We start from the raw sequence: 21,848 nt of genomic DNA, 5'->3' as shown, positions 1-21,848 counted from the left end.
ATAAGCAAGCACTTTATTATAGTAATTCATATATACGATCCTGATTTAAGAAAGATAAATATTGTACAAGTGATTAAATATTGATAGTAAACAAAATTAAGATGATTATTCTTTAATATATTTTTTTTATTTATTATTAAACATACTTAGGTGCTACACCATTCTCAATTCTAAAGTTCCGAACAGATATTGAAACAAATATCGACTCAACGCTAAACACTTATTAAGAATACGTTCAGTTTTTATATTCGCATTTCCTTAAGTTTAAATTCTATCAGAAACTGTGTCTACGAATTTTAATAAATAATTTTTTTAAAGAACTGTAAATACAGAAATACCCGCAATTTATGGTACATATTACGCATTTTAATTTGAAAGAGAATGTAAGCTATTTCCTTTGCAATACATTTAAACTGCGCGCCTGAAAATATGCAACAGTTTTTGTATTCACTTTTGCATTTCATTTTGGACGGCGACCATGTTGCTTTGTGTTACCCCTTCCGTTTCCGCCGCTGTGCTGTACTTAAATTGTTGGTATGATATCACATTCTGAATCTGAATGGAATTTTTCTTGTTGAAATATTTTAGGTATTTTATTAGATTTTTATTTGATTCGGCTGTTGTTTGTTCCTTTATCAGTTTTATTTGTGGGCAAAATTAAAACATTTCTCAGTGCTTGTGATTTTTTATAATTTATCGAAATTACAAAAAAAAATGAAAGTAAGTAAATTATATTTTGTACTATTTGTCAAAAGCAAATAAAATGCAGATTTGTTGGTTTTATTTCTGATTATTTACTTTCTTTTGCTTCTGTAATTTATTTTTGTTTGTAATATTTCCAATTTTAGACATCACTTATACTCTTTTCTATTGATTTTTTTCTCCTTTTTCTCTTGAGGGGAATTTTAAAAACGTCACGTTTAGATGCAGAAGTTTCAGACCGATATTGAACTTATTTTTCGAGGAAACAAAGAAGAACACACTGAGATAATCAAATCCAAATAATTTTTGGCAAAATTAATTTCTTATGATAATAAATATTAAATGATATTAAATAATTCATATTTTTAAAGTAATTGTACAATTAATTAGGAGTATCCGAGGCTCCCATAGACTTTTCTATGTATTTGCTTTTGGATTCTTTTGTTTTTCTTGCATAAGCTGAAGCTTAACGCTTAACGTTGCCCCTATTCGCTGACATCTAGCAACTTGGCCATATATATAAAAAAAAAATATTTTATGTTTATTGCAAGTTGGTGTGTGTGTGTATAGTTATAGTGTGCGAGAGAAGGTCCTCACCTGGCATCTGCATACAGCAGCCTTCGGCTTTTGTCTACCTCAATGTTTGCCCAAGATGCATCGACACCCAGGACGGGCCCGGGGCAGTGTTTAATCTGCTCTCGAATGGCGACACCGTCGATGTCTTGCATCGTCTTCCATAATATGGATACTTGTACCTTATTCTACGCAGCAGCAGCAGCAGTATCAGCAGCAGGCTTTTCAGAGAAAATAAGTGTTGTGCAAACATTTGATGGTTATAGAAATTTTGCAGCAACAGCAGCAGCATCATCAGCTTTGTTGCCTCCCCCAATCCCAGGGAAATAGGGCCATATTTGTCAAACTATGAACTAGGTTTCGTGACGGCAAAGATTGTTTAACACTTGTAATCATTCAGCCCGTGGGGAGGTTAACCATATTGACTAAAGCCCATTGAGGGCTAGTCGAGGGCAACGCTAGACTGCTTAATTCAAGACGAGAAAATATCACTAATTAGCCTGCTTCAAATGCAACCCCAGCGAGAGACAGTACTTTTATTATATTGAGTACATTTACTTAGGCTTGATTTGAATTTTCTGTCTAAACTCTTTCGGAATGATTTTTCTCAAAAAGAAACCGTATTAAAATTTCGTAAATATTTCAGTGAAAATCTTGAGTACAATTTGCAAAAACAAACACACACACGCCAAGAACAAATTAAGGTTTATCAAAATTTTCGGTATACCCGAGACCATGGATGTCCTCTCAATAAATCAGCAGATATATATCCGTCGATCCGACGGTCGTGTGCATCTGGCAGGCATCATCAAATTGGATGGCAGCAGCAAAAACCTTGTGACCGTGGAGTGGCGTGAGGGCGAGCTAACCCGTGGCAAGGAAGTCGCTTTGGATGCAATCATTGGTCTCAATCCGCAGATCTATGGAACGCCTTGCAACAAACGAGGAGCCGCATCAGCTCAAGCCAATGCTATGGTGTCCATAGCTCCGCGGCCGGCCAATCCACAGCTCCATCTTCCTAACCTGAATGGTTTCATTGTGCCACGCCTTGCAGCAGGCAGCGCCGCACAATCAGCTGTGGTAACTGCCACGCCGCGGCAGACCGTGCAACTAAACATCACTCAGGATGATGTTGTGCACAAGATGGAGCGACTTCGCATGCAACGCGAGTGCCGTCGTCAGCTGAATAGTCAAACACGAGCGCTGCGTCAGTGGTGCATGAACTCGTACTCGGGCAATCCGAATTGGGAGGTTGCACGCATGCTGCATTTGTATCGCCTCGAAATGGATTTACAACCGGCGCAGAGTCTGGCCAGCCGATCCAACAAACAACATCAGATACTCGTGTGTGTGCGTAAACGTCCGCTAAATCTGCGAGAGCTGAAGACGCAGGAACTGGACATGGTAAGTGTGCCTCACGAAGAGCTGTTGGTGGTGCACGAGCCGCGCAAGCAAGTCACGCTGGCCAAGTTCCTGGAGCACCATCACTTTCGTTTCGACCACACCTTCGACGAACATTGTAACAATACTCAGGTATATGAGCGCACGGCACGCCCACTTGTGAGACATATCTTTGAGGGCGGCATGTCCACGTGCTTCGCCTACGGCCAGACGGGCAGCGGAAAAACCCACACCATGGGTGGCGAGTTTATGGGCAAACAGCAGAATTGCCGCGATGGCATCTATGCCCAGGCTGCCAACGATGTGTTCGCCATGCTGCTGCTGCCTTGCTATGCTCGTCTGGGACTTACGGTCAGCTGCAGCTTCTTCGAGCTGTATGGCAGTCGGGTCTACGATCTGCTTATGTCGGGCAAGCCGCAACTGCGTGTGCTCGAGGATGGCCAGCAGCATATACAAGTGGTGGGACTCACTGAAGAGCCAGTTCAAAATACCAATGATGTGCTCACGTTATTAGAATTAGGCAATAGTGTGCGCACCTCTGGTCAGACATCGGCCAACTCCAAGTCGTCACGTTCCCATGCGGTTTTCCAGATTGTATTGCGCTCGGCAGCCCAAAAGAGTCTTCATGGCAAGTTCTCGCTCATCGATCTCGCTGGCAATGAGAGGGGTGCAGACAATTGTTCCGCCAATCGGCAGACACGGCTTGAGGGAGCGGAGATTAACAAGTCTTTGCTGGCGCTGAAGGAATGCATTCGTGCCTTGGGTCGCCAATCGGCGCATTTGCCATTTAGAGGCTCTAAGTTGACGCAGGTGTTGCGTGATTCATTTATTGGTGGCAAGAAGGTTAAAACCTGCATGATAGCCACCATTTCACCAGGCTTGCATTCAGTGGAGCACACGCTCAATACTCTACGCTATGCGGATCGAGTTAAGGAACTAACGCCACAATTACGCAAGAAAGGCGCAAAGAAACCGATTCTTAATATAGAGATTCCAACAATTGTGCAGACCAATTCGCTGCCCGATATTACCAATCAGGAGAATCAATTAAATCGTGTCTCTTCCAGCGCTTCTCTCCCTGAAGCTGAGCACCTTAACAATGATGTTTGGAGTGCTTTTAGTAATAACCGCGAGCTAGAAGACGACAATTTGGAATACTTTAATCAGGCAACCGACGACTATTCGCCATCACAAGCGAGAGGTGCGAGTTCATCTCTAAAAACGCAACAATCTCAAACCAATTTCTAATGACAATGCCGCTGTCCTCAAACAATTTTATACTCAATTTTTAATTTTTTTGAGAAAAATCTAAATTATGCTAATGTATTAAAAGCAAAAACTATTTTTATTCATTTGTGTTTCAGTATGTTATTTATTTTATACAATTATTATGAGTGCCAACAAATTAGTCTTCCGATATAGAATTTCCATATGGGCTGCAAATTAGCAAAGCACAACACAAAGTATAAATTAAAAAAAAGAAAATTACAAATATTCAAAGTTTATTGAACAGACTAAAACTTTTTTTTAAATGAATTCCATTCCGATATACATAAGCAATATTCATACACAACATACTGAATTAAGTGGCTCGGAGTCGCAGGTTTCTCGCAAAAATCACTTCCACTGTTTATATCTTGAAAATTAGAATTTATTCAGAAATCAACATTATCACGTATTTTGCTTTGACTTTTCTCATTGAATGCGTCTCATATCAAATGCGACAGTGAGCAATTTTCTGTATGCGTACCCGCACTAATTATACCCTCTACTCAAAGGGTAGAAGGGTATTATAATTTTATGTTTGCAGGAGATGTATGTAAAGAGTCATCCCTGATGAAATAAAGTTGTGATCAGATAAAAATTGTTGTATGGAAAACAAGTAAGAAAGCTACAGTCGAGTGTGCTCGACTGTGAGATACCCGCTACCCATTTTTAATAAAAGCAAAATATTGCGGTATCATTTTCAAAATATACCGAATATACTGCAAAAAATACTAAAAATATACCAAATGGTATATTTGGTATATCGATATTGTACACCATTCAAAATATACCATAGACGGCACAATGTACCAAATTGTCGGCCAAAGCAACTCAGACCCCTAATAAGTAGGCGCTTTTGCCCATACAAAAGTATTTCTTTAATAACTTCCACAATTTTTATCTGAATTACGCTTGTTATTCGATTTATTTGATTCGCGGGGGCGGAAGTGGGCGTGGCAAAAAATTTGAAACAAACTTGATCTGCGTGCAAACATAACAAATTATAGCTCTATCTCTTATAGTCTCTGAGATCTAGGTGTTCATACGGACAGACGGACAGACACACAGACGGACAGACGGACATGGCTATATCGTCTCGGCTGTTGACGCTGATCAAGAATATATATACTTTATAGGGTCGGAGATGCCTCCTTCTACCTGTTACATACATTTCCTGCCGGCACAAAGTTATAATACCCTTCTACCCTATGGGTAGCGGGTATAAAAATGCCGACTGGCAATCTGATATATTTTGTACTCTATGGTATATTTTAAATGTACCATTTTAACAACATACTGAATACAGCCTTTGATATTGAGTATTTTTGTGGTGTACTAATTAGGTATATTTTAAGTTTTTACTGTGTGTCTTAGCTTCATTTGGGTGACAATCTGGTATATTGTGTACTATATAGTATATTTGAAACGCAGTTCATAATTAATAAATCGAATACTACCTCACTGTTTTGATTTTATTTAATATGGGTAGCGGGTATCTCACAGTCGAGCTCACTCGACTTGTTTTATATATCGTTATTATAAATTTATTGGGAGCCTTCTAAACGGCCATTAGAGTATTGAAATTGCACCGTAATTAATAAACCATTTATTATCGCGTAGTTGAATTCATCTTATAAACAACAATATATTCTGGTTACAAAATATGAGTTTGGTAATTAAAAATATTCGACCTGGTCAAGTTCTTATTGCAACTCACATATTACCAATCTCGATTTATAGGACTGTTAAACTTCGAAGTCGACAATAATACGGGAAGAGCACGCTCCACAACACGAGCTTTGATTTATGGTTAATTGTTAACATAATGTACTTGAGCCGCACAGCATTTCATCTCCTTAAATGGAAAAGGCTGGCGAGCCACTGGAATGGAAATGACCAGTTAATGAGGAAGTTATTTGCGGCCGTGTGGGGTGTAAGATTAGTGTGCATTTATGCGACTATAATCTCCCGTTGATATCAGAGACGACTTCGTCTAACAAATGCATTCCATCGTCCGGCATTACAGAGGCCACATGTTGTTAAGGTATGGCGACGAGCAGTTGTTTTCTAGATATTACAACTAAAGAAATAATGGAACTGTCTTTTTTTATATACACTTTGGAATAATTTGAACTATACCAGTGCTTTACTTATCATTAATAATTGCTTATCAAACGGAACTATTCAACGAAACGCGATTTTTGAGCTTGAATCGCCGTAAACCCGGACTTATGATCAAATGTTGTACACTAGCCGATCAAATGGAGATCATTTAGAAGACACAATCACGATTCCAAGCTCTTGTTCAGTGCATTTTCACTTTGTTTGGATTTCAAAGATTATGTTGAAACATTAATAATCTGTTGTACACAATCTGCATTGATGCCTTCGTGTACTTTGTCTATATGCATAGTATGCAAAACTTGAAGGCGTTATTACGGCACAACCTTGGTCTTAATGAAACGTATCTGCTACCTCATAGACATGTACATCTCGGCTAATTTCACATTTATGGTGCTCGATGTGCACTTAGAATTGGTGAATTTAGTAGCAGAGCAATCGGAATTGGAGTTCGAATTGTACGAACGCCTTGTAAATATGGTAAAGTCCTTGGAATTTGTATGCTTTAATCGGAGAATTTAATATTTAGTTTCTTACAGTATCAAAGTTTTGCGATTCAACTAGCAGCCAATCCTCTTCGGATTCCTATATTGCATCTTTTCAAGATTAAACGAGGAATACTTTTAGCCATGATCAGTTTCATTTTAACCAATTCAATGGTCTTCATTCAATATGATATGCAATACTATCGGAATGAATAGTTTGCAAGCTAAGTCAATTACACTACATACATATGTACACTGACGAGCAAAACTGTAACACAGGTTCAAAGGTCTGTTTCTTCTGTTCTAATATATGCTAATAATCTTAGCTTTGTTTGATAGGTTCATACATGAAATAAATAAATCCAGAACACGGTGTCCTATCATATATATGGACATTTCCTTGAAACAGTCAAGTATGACCAAAATAATACATTATACATATTTCATTTATGTTTTACTTGTTTCTATGTAAAGATATATTATGAATTTGTATTAATATAATAAAAATATTATATTAATCAAAAAACATTTCTAGTTAGATTTGTCTTTCTTCTGGCTTGTTAAAGAGTATTTTTTTTTTAGTTTAGGTATCTATCTATATTGTTTTATGATATGTTTGTAGTGGAATACATTATTTAATATCCTCTTGTTGTAAATTTTTGCAGGAAAAATTTTGAATAAAAAGCAAGAAAACAACAGTCGAGTGTGCACGATTTAATTTTTAATAAAACCATATTCTACAAATACACAAAAGATACCTCTAAAATACTAAAAAAAAATACCAAAAGCTATATTTGGTACATCAATATTGTACTCATTAAAATATTCCATAGAGTACAAAACATATCAGATTGTCATGCAAAACAACTATCAATTTTCGGGGGCGGAAGTGGGTGTGGCAAAAATTTGTAACAAACTTGATCTGCATTCAAACATAACAAGTGCTCTACGCACATGTTACACTTGTTACTTCAATATAATAATAATTATTCAGTGAGAGGGTTTGGTGACTGTCTATTCAAAATATTCTCTATGCTTTATGGAATTTGTTGTATTCGTTTGCTTGTCGATTTAGTTGGCTGTTAAATTGAGCAATTTAACTGTTCACTTCCTTAAACATACAAATTCCCTTCTTATGTGATATTCGAATGCGAACTCACACTCATGAAGGCAAATATTTTCCGCATAGTTGCGCATTAAGCCAAAAACTTACTTTTCCCTTCAGTTTTTTCTTCGACAATGTCGAGAATATTGCGCAAGGAGATGTTGGCGACAGGGCGGGGCAGCCAAGGGAGCCAACAGTGACAGCTGTCAATATACAATATTGAGGATTATGATGGTAAAGACACGTCTTACGAAAAAAGCTTTGTGTCAATATATTAAATTATGGCTTAAAGGCTTTACTTCGGCGACTTAGTGACGACGTTCAACTTTTTGGCTTTTCGCACAGCGCGCCAATCCGTAAATAAATGTAATGTCAAATGGAGGGCAGGTGAGGTCGTGATTAGGTGGGGAAGGAGAGGCCAATATATAGGTATGTGACAACATTTTTTACATTAATTAAAGTTTTTGCAAATTTAATTTGCCTAAAAGGCAACACACACATAAATTGTCATTTAATTTGCACAAGAGTCATTCGCTCTAAAGATATGAATAGTAGAAGAACATTTGCATAATGCATTCGACTGTAAACATTTTCATTTGGTTATGCAACCAGACAAATACTTCCATCACTGTGATGTGATAGACCAACAAACAAAACAAAATATTTGTTTATAAAAGTTATGCAGCACTTGCAACTTTTGTCATTAACATTAAAATCCAATTAAAATTACTTTAATCAACTAGAATGCAATCACGCTGGCCACAACAACGTTCGCTGTCTCTTTCTCTTTCAAACTGTTTGTCTCTTTCCATTTCTATGCTATACTCCTATCTTGAGTTTTTTTTTTATAGCATCCTCTTGAAGTTACTCATACGCCAGGAGCGCCACTCACCATTTACCATCCAGCAAATAGCGGTGTTCAGTGCGACGTAACTCAAGTTTAATAAACGTGAAGAACTTGCAAAGCTGATGAAGGGAAATCTTTTTTAATTAAAAAGCAACTGTTTACCACCATATTACGAACACGCCCACAGCCGCCTAGATTCCGCCGCTTTTAATTACATTTTTTGTGCTCACTTTTTACTAGAGTTAATTTTGCTTTCTTTGCACTGAAGTCATAACTTTTATTTTGTCTAAGATTTTTTTCCGCCATTTTCTTAAGCACATTTGCGCCTGTGTATTAGGCGCTAGTATTTTTATCATTGCGTTGTGCATAGCTATCTCCGACATGGTTAATTATGCTTTTCTAACGATATATTTAAGTGTAAGTGACATTAAATTAATCTTTTGTATAAAGGTTTGCTTAAATGATTATTGCAATTGCTCTTAAATAAATCAATAAAGCTGCTCAAAAGAACTGAAATAATAAAATTGATTTCTGGCGTATTTTATTTGATTTGCAGACTGCTTTTTTTGTTGCTTCTATTCGAGAAGAGATATTTTTGCCGCAGGCTGTGAATGCCACGCCCATTTGGTTGGAGACTTCAAGTGTGACAAGTGTCACGGCGAACGCAATGCGAAATGAGTCGTACAATTTGTCATAACTGCGAGGGACGATGAAATAAAGTTCACAGGCATCAAGAAGCAAACATTATTCGATTTAAGAGTACCCCCGAAGCTCGTATGTAGGAGAGCAAGACTAGGTCGAGGTCGCCACGAAATTGCCACGAGGTTGCCACAAGGCAATCAGCTGCACGATTGGCATAAAAACATTTGTCTCGCGCACATTTCACACGCTCTCTCATCATCTCTCTCTCTCTGGTTTTCGCGTTTCATCTCTCTCATTAATGAGCTGTCAACAGTCGTTGGAAAAATGCCTTGAGGCCGAACAATTTGTCGTGAAAGTTTCATTAGCCGTTGACTGTCTGACGTTAGCCAACATAGTCATGAGCTTTGCACTTAATGAAGCAACGAATTGACACAATTATTTGAAATAAGCCTCGGATTTTACAACTCATTAATTTTGCGGCATTAATTCGGACGAACAGCTGTCACTATGATAGAGAGCATTGTATCGAAGTCCTTTCATTACAATTCCTAAGAAAAGCCCAATTGAATGGAATTTCAAGAACCCTTTACATCTTTTGTGTCGATTCAAAAGTTTCACCAATTAAATACATTTATTATTATTGCGGGGCTGGAGTCAAAGTTTTTGCCTCCCCTTTGCTTTGTGATAAGCTAAATTTATGTTGAACAGTACTTTCAACGCTAAATTCGAAAGGGTAAATAATATAAAACAATAAACATGCGAACGAGAGATGCCACCTAGAGAGAGGGAGAGAGAGATGGCGATGAGAACAGCGGTTGTTTGAGACTGACTCCGAGTCTGAGAGCACAGATACGAGTAAAAACTTGACGCATTTTTATGTGTTCACTTTATTACATTTTGACAAACAAAAACTTTGCTACTAGAATTTTACCAACATTCTCCGTCTCCGTCACAGTCTCAGTTACAATAACAGTTACAGTTTCCGCCTTGGTTTCCTCTTGTCTGGCATATGTATGTATGTACAAAAAACACACACACATACGACGTTGTATGAATATCTGTAGTGGTCCCCCCTAGAAAACATCTCGAGTTGTACTACAGTTTATTGTTGTTTGGCTAAATTATGTTGTACTTGGATCACTGTAGAAATGGCTCTGGTAAATACTACGAAACAGGAACAACAACTGTCTGCAGTGCGAGTATCGTAAAGCATCAAAAACTTTGCAGTCACCGGGTGCTATCAAGTGAATTTGTAACAGTAAAAAGAGTCAATAAAGTTTCACAGCTCATTGTTCATTGTTCATGATACACTTGGGCCTTCCGTATTGCCCCATCCCCTCTTCTCCTTCCCTGTCCATTACTTTCGATGTACTTTGTCGCATCTGGCGGTTGCAAAGCTGTAGGAAATCAATATGAAATTTATGAGGCCACAAAAGTTGACTGCCGCCTCCAAGGCCGCTTTCAGTGCAAGGTCAAGTGTGCAGCGACAAATTAAAATTAAAAATATTATACACTTGTCCTATATACTTACAGTTCCATTGCGCAGCCCTCTGCCCCCTCTCTCTTGGTTTCTTTCGTTCTGATATTTTTTCGTAAGTAGAGTGAAAGTCACGCGATTCACTCAAGTAGTTTTCATTTAATTACTGTTTGGCTGCTTTCAAGCAATTATATTCGTAATACTCACACTCATGGCAAAATATAAAGGAACACAGCGAGCCTGGCATTTGATATTGATTGCAGCGCGATGAATAGCAAATAATGAGTACTCGTACTCGTTCTCGTACTTTAATTGCAGTTGATATGAAAGCGTATACCATTGAGCCATAAAAAAAGTTTGTAAAACCGCTGCGAATAATAATAATTAATGAAATGTCAACGCTAATTAATATTTCTTGCGTGATATTGTTTTACTGGTAATGCGGCATCACAAAAAGTTCAGCCCAAATTACATAATCTTTTCAAATTGTACAACGAGAAACGTGCTGAAATTAGCCTGATGCACTATAATTGTAATGGTTCCTTTGTCCTCTTTGGACTGAGTGGATACTTATTTTTAGGGTAGATAAGTATTCACTCTTAACTAAGCTAAAGCTGCTAATCCTTTCGCTCCGCTGCACTCGCATAACTCTTACATTCACATACAGTTTCATATATGCGTGTAAAATCATTTGCCTCTCGCTTCTCTCACATCCCTGCCATGAATGCGTCCCTCTGATTTTGGTGGCAACGAATTTAGTTATTATAAGCGCATAATACACAAATATATCCTTCCTGCTGGCCGTCGCCGCACGTTGTCTTTCATTGCTGCTCCTCACTCGGTCTCCTGGAGCGCATTTGCATGTTGCTTGTTAAGAATGGCACAGGCAGAACAGACCACGAATTGTCTCTAATGGATAGCATATCGCGGGGCATATTACTTATTTCATATTTTTATTTCTAAATGTATAATTCAAAGTAAATAAAGTAATGTTCATATTTATTAAGAATTTAATTTTTAAATATTAAGTTTTTTTTTTGTTTATTTATTTCTTTATTTTTATTTGTTTACTTCAGTTATCCTAATTATCTTTTAAAAATTTTTGCGATCTACGAATTCATTTATGTATATATATATATACAATATATATATTATATACATCACTTTAATTCATTAATTTTATATTCTACTTAAAGTTTGCTTATTATTATTAGTAATCATCCTAATGTGAGTTCCGAAAGTGGAATTTAATATCATAAGAAAACTGCTGTGCATTTATGATCATCTTTAATCCATTCGAGGCTGACTCCAAAGTCAAATAGCGTTGCTGATTGTACTTTACATAGTCCGTGGATGGATTAATATTATAATTGTACAAATATAATAATTTGGCTTAGTGTAAAAATGTCCATAATAATAATTAATTCAAGATACTATATTCAAATCAAATCTATTCCTTCATATGTTCAAAGCTCGAAGTTAACAATTAAACACATGGCAGTTTTCTTTTCTATTTAGGTATTTTATAGTCGATCACTTAATTTTATGTGATATTTTGTTGTTGCTGTTGACACTCGACAGAGCTTTTTGGCAAAAATTGCAGAAAAAGAAAGCTGCAGAGTGGAATAACTGAAGAAGGGGAAGGAGCTAGAGCGAGAGCAAGAGGGAAGCATAGAGTGTGAGTTTGGCAGACATGCATAATTCAAAACGTGGCGGGAATATTTTTGTGTTGCTTCGTACTTCGTGTGGTCGCCACTTTTTATGTTGGTAATTCGACGATGGGGACGCGTGCTAATGTGTGAGTATGTGTGCTTGTCCTCGTGTGTGGGTGCATGACTGTGTGTGTGTGTGTGTGTTAACGCAATTTTCGTTGAGCAAAAGGAAAAAAGCAACGTTTCTCGCAAACTACTTTGCCGCCTTCGCCCGCTTGTTTGACATATTTTTCACACAACGTCTGCTTGTTAAATTGTTGGCGGCAATTTTGAGGTTAGCGTGACACCAAAACCCTCACTCACATACACACACACATACAAACACTCATATGGTAATGCAACAAAGTTGATGTTTGTGTAGTGCTCAGGCGGTTGTCGTGGCTGGTTTTGTTGTCCGAGTCACAGAGTGTGATCATTCTCGGCGTTGACTTTATCTCACATTTTAAGACCACGCTTGTTTACTGGTTTTCTATAGGTTTTGCCTTTGGAATTTATTATGAGTGCATTCAATGCAACCGATTATGTAAAGTCTTCTATACACATACATATACAAAATATATTTGCTTTAATCTGTTTTCTTTGTATTTCCTTTAACTTTTCTGCACTAACATCCATCAGTTCAAGTGCACTTACGTCAAGAAGAAGAAATCGATAATTATCGAACACAAAAATCATATTTTAGAACAACAGTGTGACCGTTTTCTCATTCTATGGTATGTTATTGAATTAATCAAAAAGGTTACCACATGTTGATGTTGATAGGGTTTTACAACACTGTTAAATTTATAACTTGTTTAACATTTATTTGAGAAATTCATAAGCAGTATTTATTTTTTACCTTTCCAATCTAGTTATTTGTCAGACCTTTATTTTTAGCACTGTCAGGGGCAGTGAAGCATACATGTAAATTGTGTTTATCTAGCGGAAATTTTCGAATACTTTCCATATTCAAGCACGCGAGCTGTAGGTAACTGTTTGCATGTTTGCCACTTGACGGGCTAATGCAGCACGATTTGGGTTAAGACAAAAGTGGGCAGTAAAAGTACTTTCCAGTTAGAATGGACAGTAGATTAGATTGAGTGCCTAATGTCAGATAATTAACCTTTTTCGCCCAAACATATTTATATCAGAGCACAAATGGTGGTCGACCTACTCCAAATTTCAATTTCGCAAGAATTTTAACACACATTTTATCTATAACATATTTATTCAAAAGTAAAATGTACAATAATTGGTCTCATTCTAGTTGCATGACTCTAATCCTTTACTTGTAACATGTGCAATAAGTAAAATGTTTAAATACAGAAAACATTTAAAAGTGCTTAGGTTGTTATTCAGTTGTATAGACAGCTTTCAACGTAAATAATTCAGCATGCAAAAGTATGCAAGCTGCCAAACATTTATTGTCTCCAAAATTGAAAGTACGACAAATGCAGGATAACAGCAGGACAACTGGTCGATTATTAGTGAAAGCATTTGCAAGAGAAATGTAATGGCAAAATGAAGTTAGAGACTGTAAACAAATACAAACTGTCAGTTCGTAATTGCAAAACCAACAAGACGTATACGTATACTTAATATGCAGTTTGATTTAGAAAAGATGTGATCACAAATATATTTTTGTGTAATTCTAGTTGTTATAGTTTCTTTCATTTCTGTGCATCACAAAAATTTCTTTCACTTTGCTTTAGAGTGGACATCAAATCTGTGGTGTGTTGACAGGGAGGAGGGACAGCGACAGCTCGAAGTCTGCTATAAATCAGGGTCTGCCGTGCATTAATCTCATGGAAGAGCGAGCTGCCGCCACTGCCGTTGCCACTTTCAATCTCTGACTAAATCATTCCCTCAATCAGTTCAAGTGCTAGCCATCTACCATGCCAAAACTCCTCCATTTGCCTTGCCTGCGGCAAGTTGTTGAGTTGAATTGAGTTCAGTTGAGTTGAGTTAGATTCTGCAGGCGGCACTTGGCAGCAGTTTCAGTTACAGTTGCAGCTCATTCGGTTTGGGGCTTTTGCCGCTTCAGTTTGAGTTGCAAAGTGCATTAGACAAAGTAATCGATATACATTGCTGGCCTCAGCGACGAAATAAGTTTTTAAAAGGATCTTCTTTGCACACTCAAGAGTCTCTTCGATGCGGGGATGCTTTAAATCTTATTTGTTGCTAATTTTAACTGGCTTTAAGAATTTATCCTAATTCCATGTACAATATGCATGATGTATGTATGTATATACTACATAGATGGATACTTTCTTGAATGTTAGCTACATTTGCACATTAATGGGACTTATCAGTTTCAAATTGAAATATTTGCACATGGATGAATCCGCACGCGTTTCCTTCCGGTTTTGTTGTTGCTGTTCGTGTTGCTGTTGCTGGAGAGGCTTGTTTACCTCCCACGATGTCTATATGTCTGTTTGTTTATGTGTCTGTTTACTTTGAGTGTGTATAATTTGTGACTATGTGTATGTGTGTGAATGCACACACACAGACGCTCGTATATCTATTCGTCGTGCTTATCGAATTTGCGTAGGCAACAGAGGAAGAGCTTTCTAGCCGTTTTAATGCCAGGTAAGGTAAACACTTACGAAATGAATTAACTTTAAGCCGCAAAATTTGTGCCCGTGTGTGGCTCTCACATTCTCTCAAATCTCTATATCTACATAAGTGTTGGTGTGAGTGTGTCTGTGTTTGCTTTTGTGTGCGTTAGCACATAAATGCTGGTAATTGTTTATTTACATAACCTGACGTGAGATTAAAGACGCTTTGATTAACGATGCACAGCCTCGCTGAATTAAACTGTATACATTAAATTTTGACAGCCAACCATTTTAGATGACATTCGCAGCAAGGTAAAGCCACAAACACACATACATAGACACACACAGATTCAATTTTCTATGTTGGATGAGAGTTCTTCAAAAGTTATTATTATATTATCATAGACAGCTTCACATAATAGCATATTCCTATGTCAATATATAGCATACTTCTACGAAAGCAAACATCTCGAAACTATAATTTAAGACGTAGACGTCAACTCAGGGATGGATGATGGAGATGGATAGAGAGGAAGACGAATCCTGCAAATTATAAGTTTTTTTCTCTACTAAAATACACAAATATTTTCTTCGTAAACTTTTACGTACGCTGGGAACTTTGTAATTCCTCGGATTTTTTAGAATTATTTTTTTTGCTGCTGATTTAATATGCGGCCGGCACTTTTCTGCACAATTGCGAAAACAAAAATTTGACTTTACTTACTCTGCGACTGCGGCGAGGCGAGTCGAGGCGGGTAACTTATGCAAATGACTTATACAGCACATTTCTCTTGTGATCCCCAATTCCTTGTCCTTTTTATTTTTCTTCGCTTTGCTCTGTTTTCGCTCTAACGAAAGGCGAAGTCAAATAAATGCGAACTTTTGTTAGTTTGGCTTAAGTGCCGTGGCAAAGGTTGGCGGCAGCAATTGCTGGACAGTAAATGGCAAAGAGAGGAGAAGGACGTGTAGGAGGATTTCGCAAGGGTCAGTTCTTTGAAAGCGTCATGGCAGCTTTGTTTTAGTATTGGCCATGGCATGGGATGCGATGAAATGGGATGGGATTGGATGAAAAAAGAAGTTGCCATAAAAATACAAGCGCCATTGAGCTTGGTAGCATGCACAAATAACTCAAACGCCTTGGCTGAAAAATATTTTGCTGCATTTCATTTGCATTTCGCATTTTGCCAAAGGGCTGGCCCAAACATTTTAACAACTCTTCCAAGTATGTGAACAAAGAAACGAAAGAGAGCGCAAGAGCAGAGACAGAAGCAGAGAGAAGGGAAAGGGAAAAAGACACAGTTTGAAAATTTAACCACACATTGCAAATATCTCAAAACCCAGGCAGCCAATTTGTGGCCACTAATTCGGTCGTCTTGAAGTACTTGAGAGTACTGCGAAGTACGAAGTACGACAAAGTACTCGGTAGACTTTTAACGATGTCATTGCAATAAACTTATGCCCCTATCCAATTCTCTCTCTCTCACTCTCTCTTTTACTCTCTCTCTCACTCTTCGCTTCTTACTGATGTGCCTTTATCAATTACGTTAGCTTTTTTAATGATTTCGGCTTTTGCTAAGAGCGCAGTTGAGTCCTTTGGCCCCGGCTCTCTCTCTCTCTCTCTCTTTTTCTTCCGCTTTTCAGTGATGTTCTTTGCTTTTCTTTCGCTGACAAGTGCACATTTTTCTTCCCCCCTCCTCTCAGCTTCTCCTCATCCAATCCAAGCAGCACTCATACGATGTTCGCTGTTTTATTGCTCAAGAAAAAGCAAACTTTGTGGTGCTTCTTTCGCTTTAAAAAACCTTTTTTACATCATCTGGGTAAAGGTAGAGAAAGATGTTTTCATCTTTTTTTTTTTGAGTATCGAGTTTGAAGAATGGTGCATCTCAATTTTTTTTTTTGCTCTGTTAGCTTTTCAAATTATTCAGCCGTAAACACTTCTCAAAGTGCCTCTTCGGCTTTTCTTTGGATTCTCTCGTCTCGCTTTCTACCGCAAAGTTGAATTTTTAATTAATTAGCTATCGTAATTGGTCGTATCAATGGATGTGCATGATTTCAATGACATTCGCTGCAAAACGACAAAAAAAAATTGTTGAAAATTTGAATTTACTTTGCCAAATTCATTAGAATTTATAGAAGCGTCACTTTTTGTCCGGTGCTTCAATTCATTGAATCCTCTCGTCTATAATATGTTGTTGCTTTGATGTCAAAGCTACGACTACTGCAATACTACAAACAGCATTCGTATTTCAGCATTTGCTTTCATTTCTCTGATTTCCGTTTTGAATTTATCTTCTCTTTATGTGCACTGCGTTTTCAATAGAGTGCTTATCGCACTGCGATAATCAGATACATATGCCGTCAAATATGAAAGTATTTATCACTTAATCTAGGCAGCCCGATGCTGATGATGAGGCGGGGATCTGAGCTCGCCTCAGCTGTGTACATGAATGAATGCCTTCTGTGTGAGGCACGTTTCGTAAATAAACACAAGGCTCAAATGGATGGCAACTTGTTGCAAATGCTTATCAATTAATAAAAATCATTGCCTACTTTTTTGCGTTGTCCTTCCCCCGGGGAATTCATTCATTTCATCTGCTTTCGCACATCTGTATGTGTGCGTGTGTATATGTATTTGTTTATGTGCTGAGGTTTTATTTATGGCCAGCGTTACGCTTTATCCCCTTCATTTATACCAATTTGAGGCAAATAGTTGCCATATGTAAGCAGCGGGCGGCCACAAGACATAACAAAACAGAAGATATTCGGATAGTTTATGTCCGCGTTGGGATTGGGTGAAGAGCATTTAATTCAAATATAAGTGATTCATTTGCTTGCCTGATCTTTAATTTAAACGATGCGGGCTGTGCGAATATTTGGTATTAGTTGACGCATTTATTTTCATAAATAATGATTTCACAGCGAAAAATTATGCTCGTAAATAATGTGTTTGTTTATGCATGCAATAGTAATCGAATATTGTTAATTAAACAATAACATCGATTACATATTACGAGTCAGGCATACTTTATAAATTGCATTTGAGTGGCTTCCTTTATTTGGATTTCGCATAAATTATTCGCTTTGTTTGCATTTACAAAGATTTTATATCATTTCTAAAAATGATAAATACAAATCAATATTTCTAAACGCGGAACTGAAGATATTTTTGAGTTTTCCCAGTGATGCCAACCCACAGCAATTAGCCAACTTCTTGGGCCTTGTTTAATTGTTCTTGTCGCATACATAATAAACTAAACAGTGCGGAAGTTCTGGGCCTGGAAGCAGGCCAAAGTAAAAGTGCTTAAGCACTTTCTGCCTCTCTAATTCACTTGGGGTCCGTAAAAGGAAATAGAATAAATTAATATTGGCCCCAAATGGGGCGTCGCCAGCTGTTGTCCGGGATTTCGGGTCGAACTTGTGCCGAGCCGGACCGGACTCCAGGCGGTCATGTCCAGTGCGTAATTAATAAAGTTATTACCTCCGACGGGCTCCCAGACTGGAAACAGCTTACATGTGAAGACCATTAAGTTGTAATTATGGCTAGTTAGCGATGCGGTAGCATTATTGCTGGCTTTATTGGTGACCACTCGGGAAATCGACGAAAATCGAGTCCAATTGCAGCTGCAACAATTGTGCGTTGATTGCAATTCGTTTTCAACTAATAATCTCAACTGGCCAGGTGATATGGCAAACCATAAATTACTTCTACATTGTCCGAATTGTTTATTTGACATTTCACATTATTTAATTTGCAATTGAGAATTTTTAATGATTCGATTTGTCAGTATTTCAAATAGAAAATTGGTTAAATTTAATTATTTAACAGTGATTAGAACTGATTTATTAATTTGAAAAGAGCAAAAACATGTATTTTGTCAAGTGTCTCTCGTTTCCATAACAAAGAACATATTTGGAAATGCGAGTGTGTGATTTTAGGCAATGATAAATCAAAGCAGAACAAACAAACACATGTCGTATGCGTAATGCTTACATCTGGCAGCTGACAAGCTAATACAGCTTATTGAAAAATTATTGCATACTTTTCGGCACACATACAAAACGAGCCATTAGACGTAGAGCGAGAGAGAAGGGAGAGGCAGAGCTATCTATCTACTTGCAGTCTAATGATTTATGTCGCAACATTTCATTTATTGCACATAATTCGTGGTAAGCCAGCGCCCCTCGGCTTTGGCACTGGCTTCATTTATCTAAGCATTTGCAGCTTTCGGATGGCCGAAAACATTTGCTGAATAATCGAATGCCATTTTTTAGTGTCGCTTAAATAATATTTATTTACCGGCAACGTCAAAAGTAAAACTTGCACGTACTTCACCTTTGCTGCGTAGGCGAAGTAAACGAACTAGACGAAGACTCTGGCGGGGAGTCTTGTCGTTAACATATTGTGGCATATTTATTTCTTTCATGCCGTCGCTGTCGCCATTCTCTTTGCACGTCAATTTCGCCAAGCCAAATACCAAAGAAGAGAAAAAAAAAACAGAAAATACCGAAAACAAAATGAGAGGCAGCCCAAAACGAACGAATTCCTTTTGTACGTGCCTGACATTTCATTGTTCAAATGTGGATGCGGGTGTTGCTGCTGTTTCTGCTGATGTTGGTGGTGTCGAAGGGGTGGCAGGGGGAGACACTGTAGTGCCCTCAATGGCAGCAACCTTCAAATGTCGCCTCTAAACTGAGTCGATGGCGTTGTCGATACATTTTCGTTTTGCTCTGGCTTCTCTAAATATGCGAGAGTATTCTTATACTGTCAGTTAATTTGGCGTATTGAAAATAAGTCAAAGGGATTATTTCATCATTGCTCAATAATTGTGTTAATATTACATCAAATAATATCAAGTAAATTCAAACTGACAGCACATTTCCACCACTTTCGTTCTGTAGTATGACAATCAACATTACGTATACGTATTTTTCGTTGTTTTGGATTTTGTTATTGAAACTTAAAAGCATATAAAACTAATGTATTAATAAAATGTGCTCACCAATAAATTGAAGTCAGAGAAAACGTTGTAAAGTTCTTGTAAAAAAAATGTAATAAATAATAATAAATATAATATTAACATAAAAGATAATCTTGTAAGCTCGTTAAATTTCCTTTTTTTGCGACATTTAATTTCCAAAAATGTAGGGTATTCCTTACATCGACTACATGCACTTATTAAGTTTGTTTTGCCTTCTTTGTATTTGTGTATTTTTCTCGCTATCGCAATGTGGCATGTCAATTTATTTGTCAAAGAGAAAAATAAGGCAGGTAAAAGTGTAAGCAGGTAGAAAGAAAGGTAGCAAAGGAAGCAGCACTAACTGTAGCAATAGCAATAGGAATACGAATAGCTGAAACATAAAAGCGTCACACAGATACGAGAGCTTCGAAGGCGAAAACAATGACAGACTTAAGTTGCTTCCCATTGAGGTATTTCGTATATGCGTTGGCGTGTGTGTAAATTTTACGTGTGCACGTGTGTGTTTGTGTGTGTGTGTGTGTGTGTGTGTGTGCGGGGGCGTGACTCGTATGTCTAGGTCTAGTTGAATAGTATGTATCTGTGCGATGGCAGCTTTAAGCACTCGATGGCGATGCCTGCTAGCAAAGTAATCGATATTTATAGTTATGGTAATCACAAAGGAGACAAGCCCCCGCACATGGATGAGTATCACGTTTACCCAAAGATAAGAAATAACATCGTACGTTGGCATGAAAATATTTGCAGGCATATAAAATGTTGGCCTCAATGCCGGTTTGCCACTTTTCCCCAGAGGAAAGAGGAACCTATTTTGAAGGTTTGCTTCTTCACTCTCTCGTATAACATTCATGTTTTTCTTAATCCAAATATTTTTAAAGTGAACTGAGTTTTATTTTTTTTTTGGCAATGAATATTAGGGTGTTAAATTTTGCATGTTGTTTGGCAAACTTTGATCGAACTTAGTAAGTCAGCTAATAAAAAAAAAAAATTAATGTTTCGTACTCATTATTTTGATCTATTATTCACACTGATAAATATAGAGAAGTATACTTCAATATGAAACTCATATGTTAACATAATTGTCACAAAGCAAGCCATTGTTGCTTGAGCCTCTAATGGATCAAAAGTATTATATATAAATTACTCTGGCTTACCAAACATTTTGTTCTGAGCATGACGAGAAGGCTAAACTGAAAATTTCCAATGATTTTAAATGTACTTCACTTGTCACCTTCGGTATGTTACACTGCCAAAAAATAAAATATAATTCTTTTGAAATAATTGTAGTAATTCATCGAGATTAACAATCATTAAAATTTACTAGCTGGTTACTTAAGCATTTGAGTACTTTACTTGGTTATTTATTCAGTGTATTGAAGAAAAGTCATTTGCAGCTCTCATTCAGTTGACGTTGACTACACATTGACGTGCTCGAGTTGCTTGAGCTCATTTTGTCGATAATGTGCTGCATTATTGACAGTTTATTAAATTGATTTCGTTTAGAATTTAACAAACATGTCATGCTGCATCGTCATCGGTTTCATCAAGCTTAACTTCATCATTTAAGACGCACACACACATCTTGCCATAACAAAAGCAGTTCTTGTCCTTTCCCCTCTCTCACGACACGAGTTTTCCTATAGTTACCCACACACTGTGACTTTTTATTGCATGTGTAAGTCTCGCTCTCTGTATATCTCTATCTGGGTGTGCGTACGTGTATGGGCCAAGTTAAGTGCTCATAAAATATTTGCAAATGTTTGTGCTGCGCTGCCGACACACGACACATTTTAAAGCACACTCACGGGCGGCGAAGCCTGTCGATTTTTGGATTCTAATGCTGTCAATTAGGTCTTGTAAATAGTTAAACGCTTTCCCAAACAATGCCCCATCATCAGACAAAAGCTCCCCAAAACTTATCATCTCCTGGCTCAAATAATATTGCCGCAAAAACTGTAAACTTCTTGTTTGCTTGCTCGTTCATGCTGTTTTTTTTTTTTTTGT

At 37.4% G+C, this 21,848-nt stretch overlaps 2 protein-coding genes across 2 annotated transcripts in view; both read left to right on the top strand.

Moving 5' to 3' along the window:
- The first annotated feature begins 814 nt into the window (after positions 1-814).
- The window catches only part of LOC133843426 (uncharacterized), a 56,905-nt gene continuing 35,871 nt past the window's right edge, over positions 815-21,848 (top strand). The window contains exon 1 of the mRNA XM_062276961.1: positions 815-829. The gene's annotated coding sequence lies outside the window, so the exon portion shown is untranslated. The remainder of the gene's footprint in view (positions 830-21,848) is intronic.
- LOC133842628 (kinesin-like protein Klp59C) lies at positions 1,857-4,024 on the top strand. The gene has a single exon (XM_062275809.1). It carries the CDS (start codon positions 2,011-2,013, stop codon positions 3,922-3,924), a length of 1,914 nt encoding a protein of 637 aa, XP_062131793.1. The 5' UTR covers positions 1,857-2,010; the 3' UTR covers positions 3,925-4,024.

Source organism: Drosophila sulfurigaster, chromosome 3 (genome assembly GCF_023558435.1).
Source record: "Drosophila sulfurigaster albostrigata strain 15112-1811.04 chromosome 3, ASM2355843v2, whole genome shotgun sequence".
Classification (NCBI taxonomy): domain Eukaryota; kingdom Metazoa; phylum Arthropoda; class Insecta; order Diptera; family Drosophilidae; genus Drosophila; species Drosophila sulfurigaster.
The sequence above is the reverse complement of the archived record's forward strand: the minus strand, read 5'-3'. Positions and strand labels throughout refer to the sequence as shown.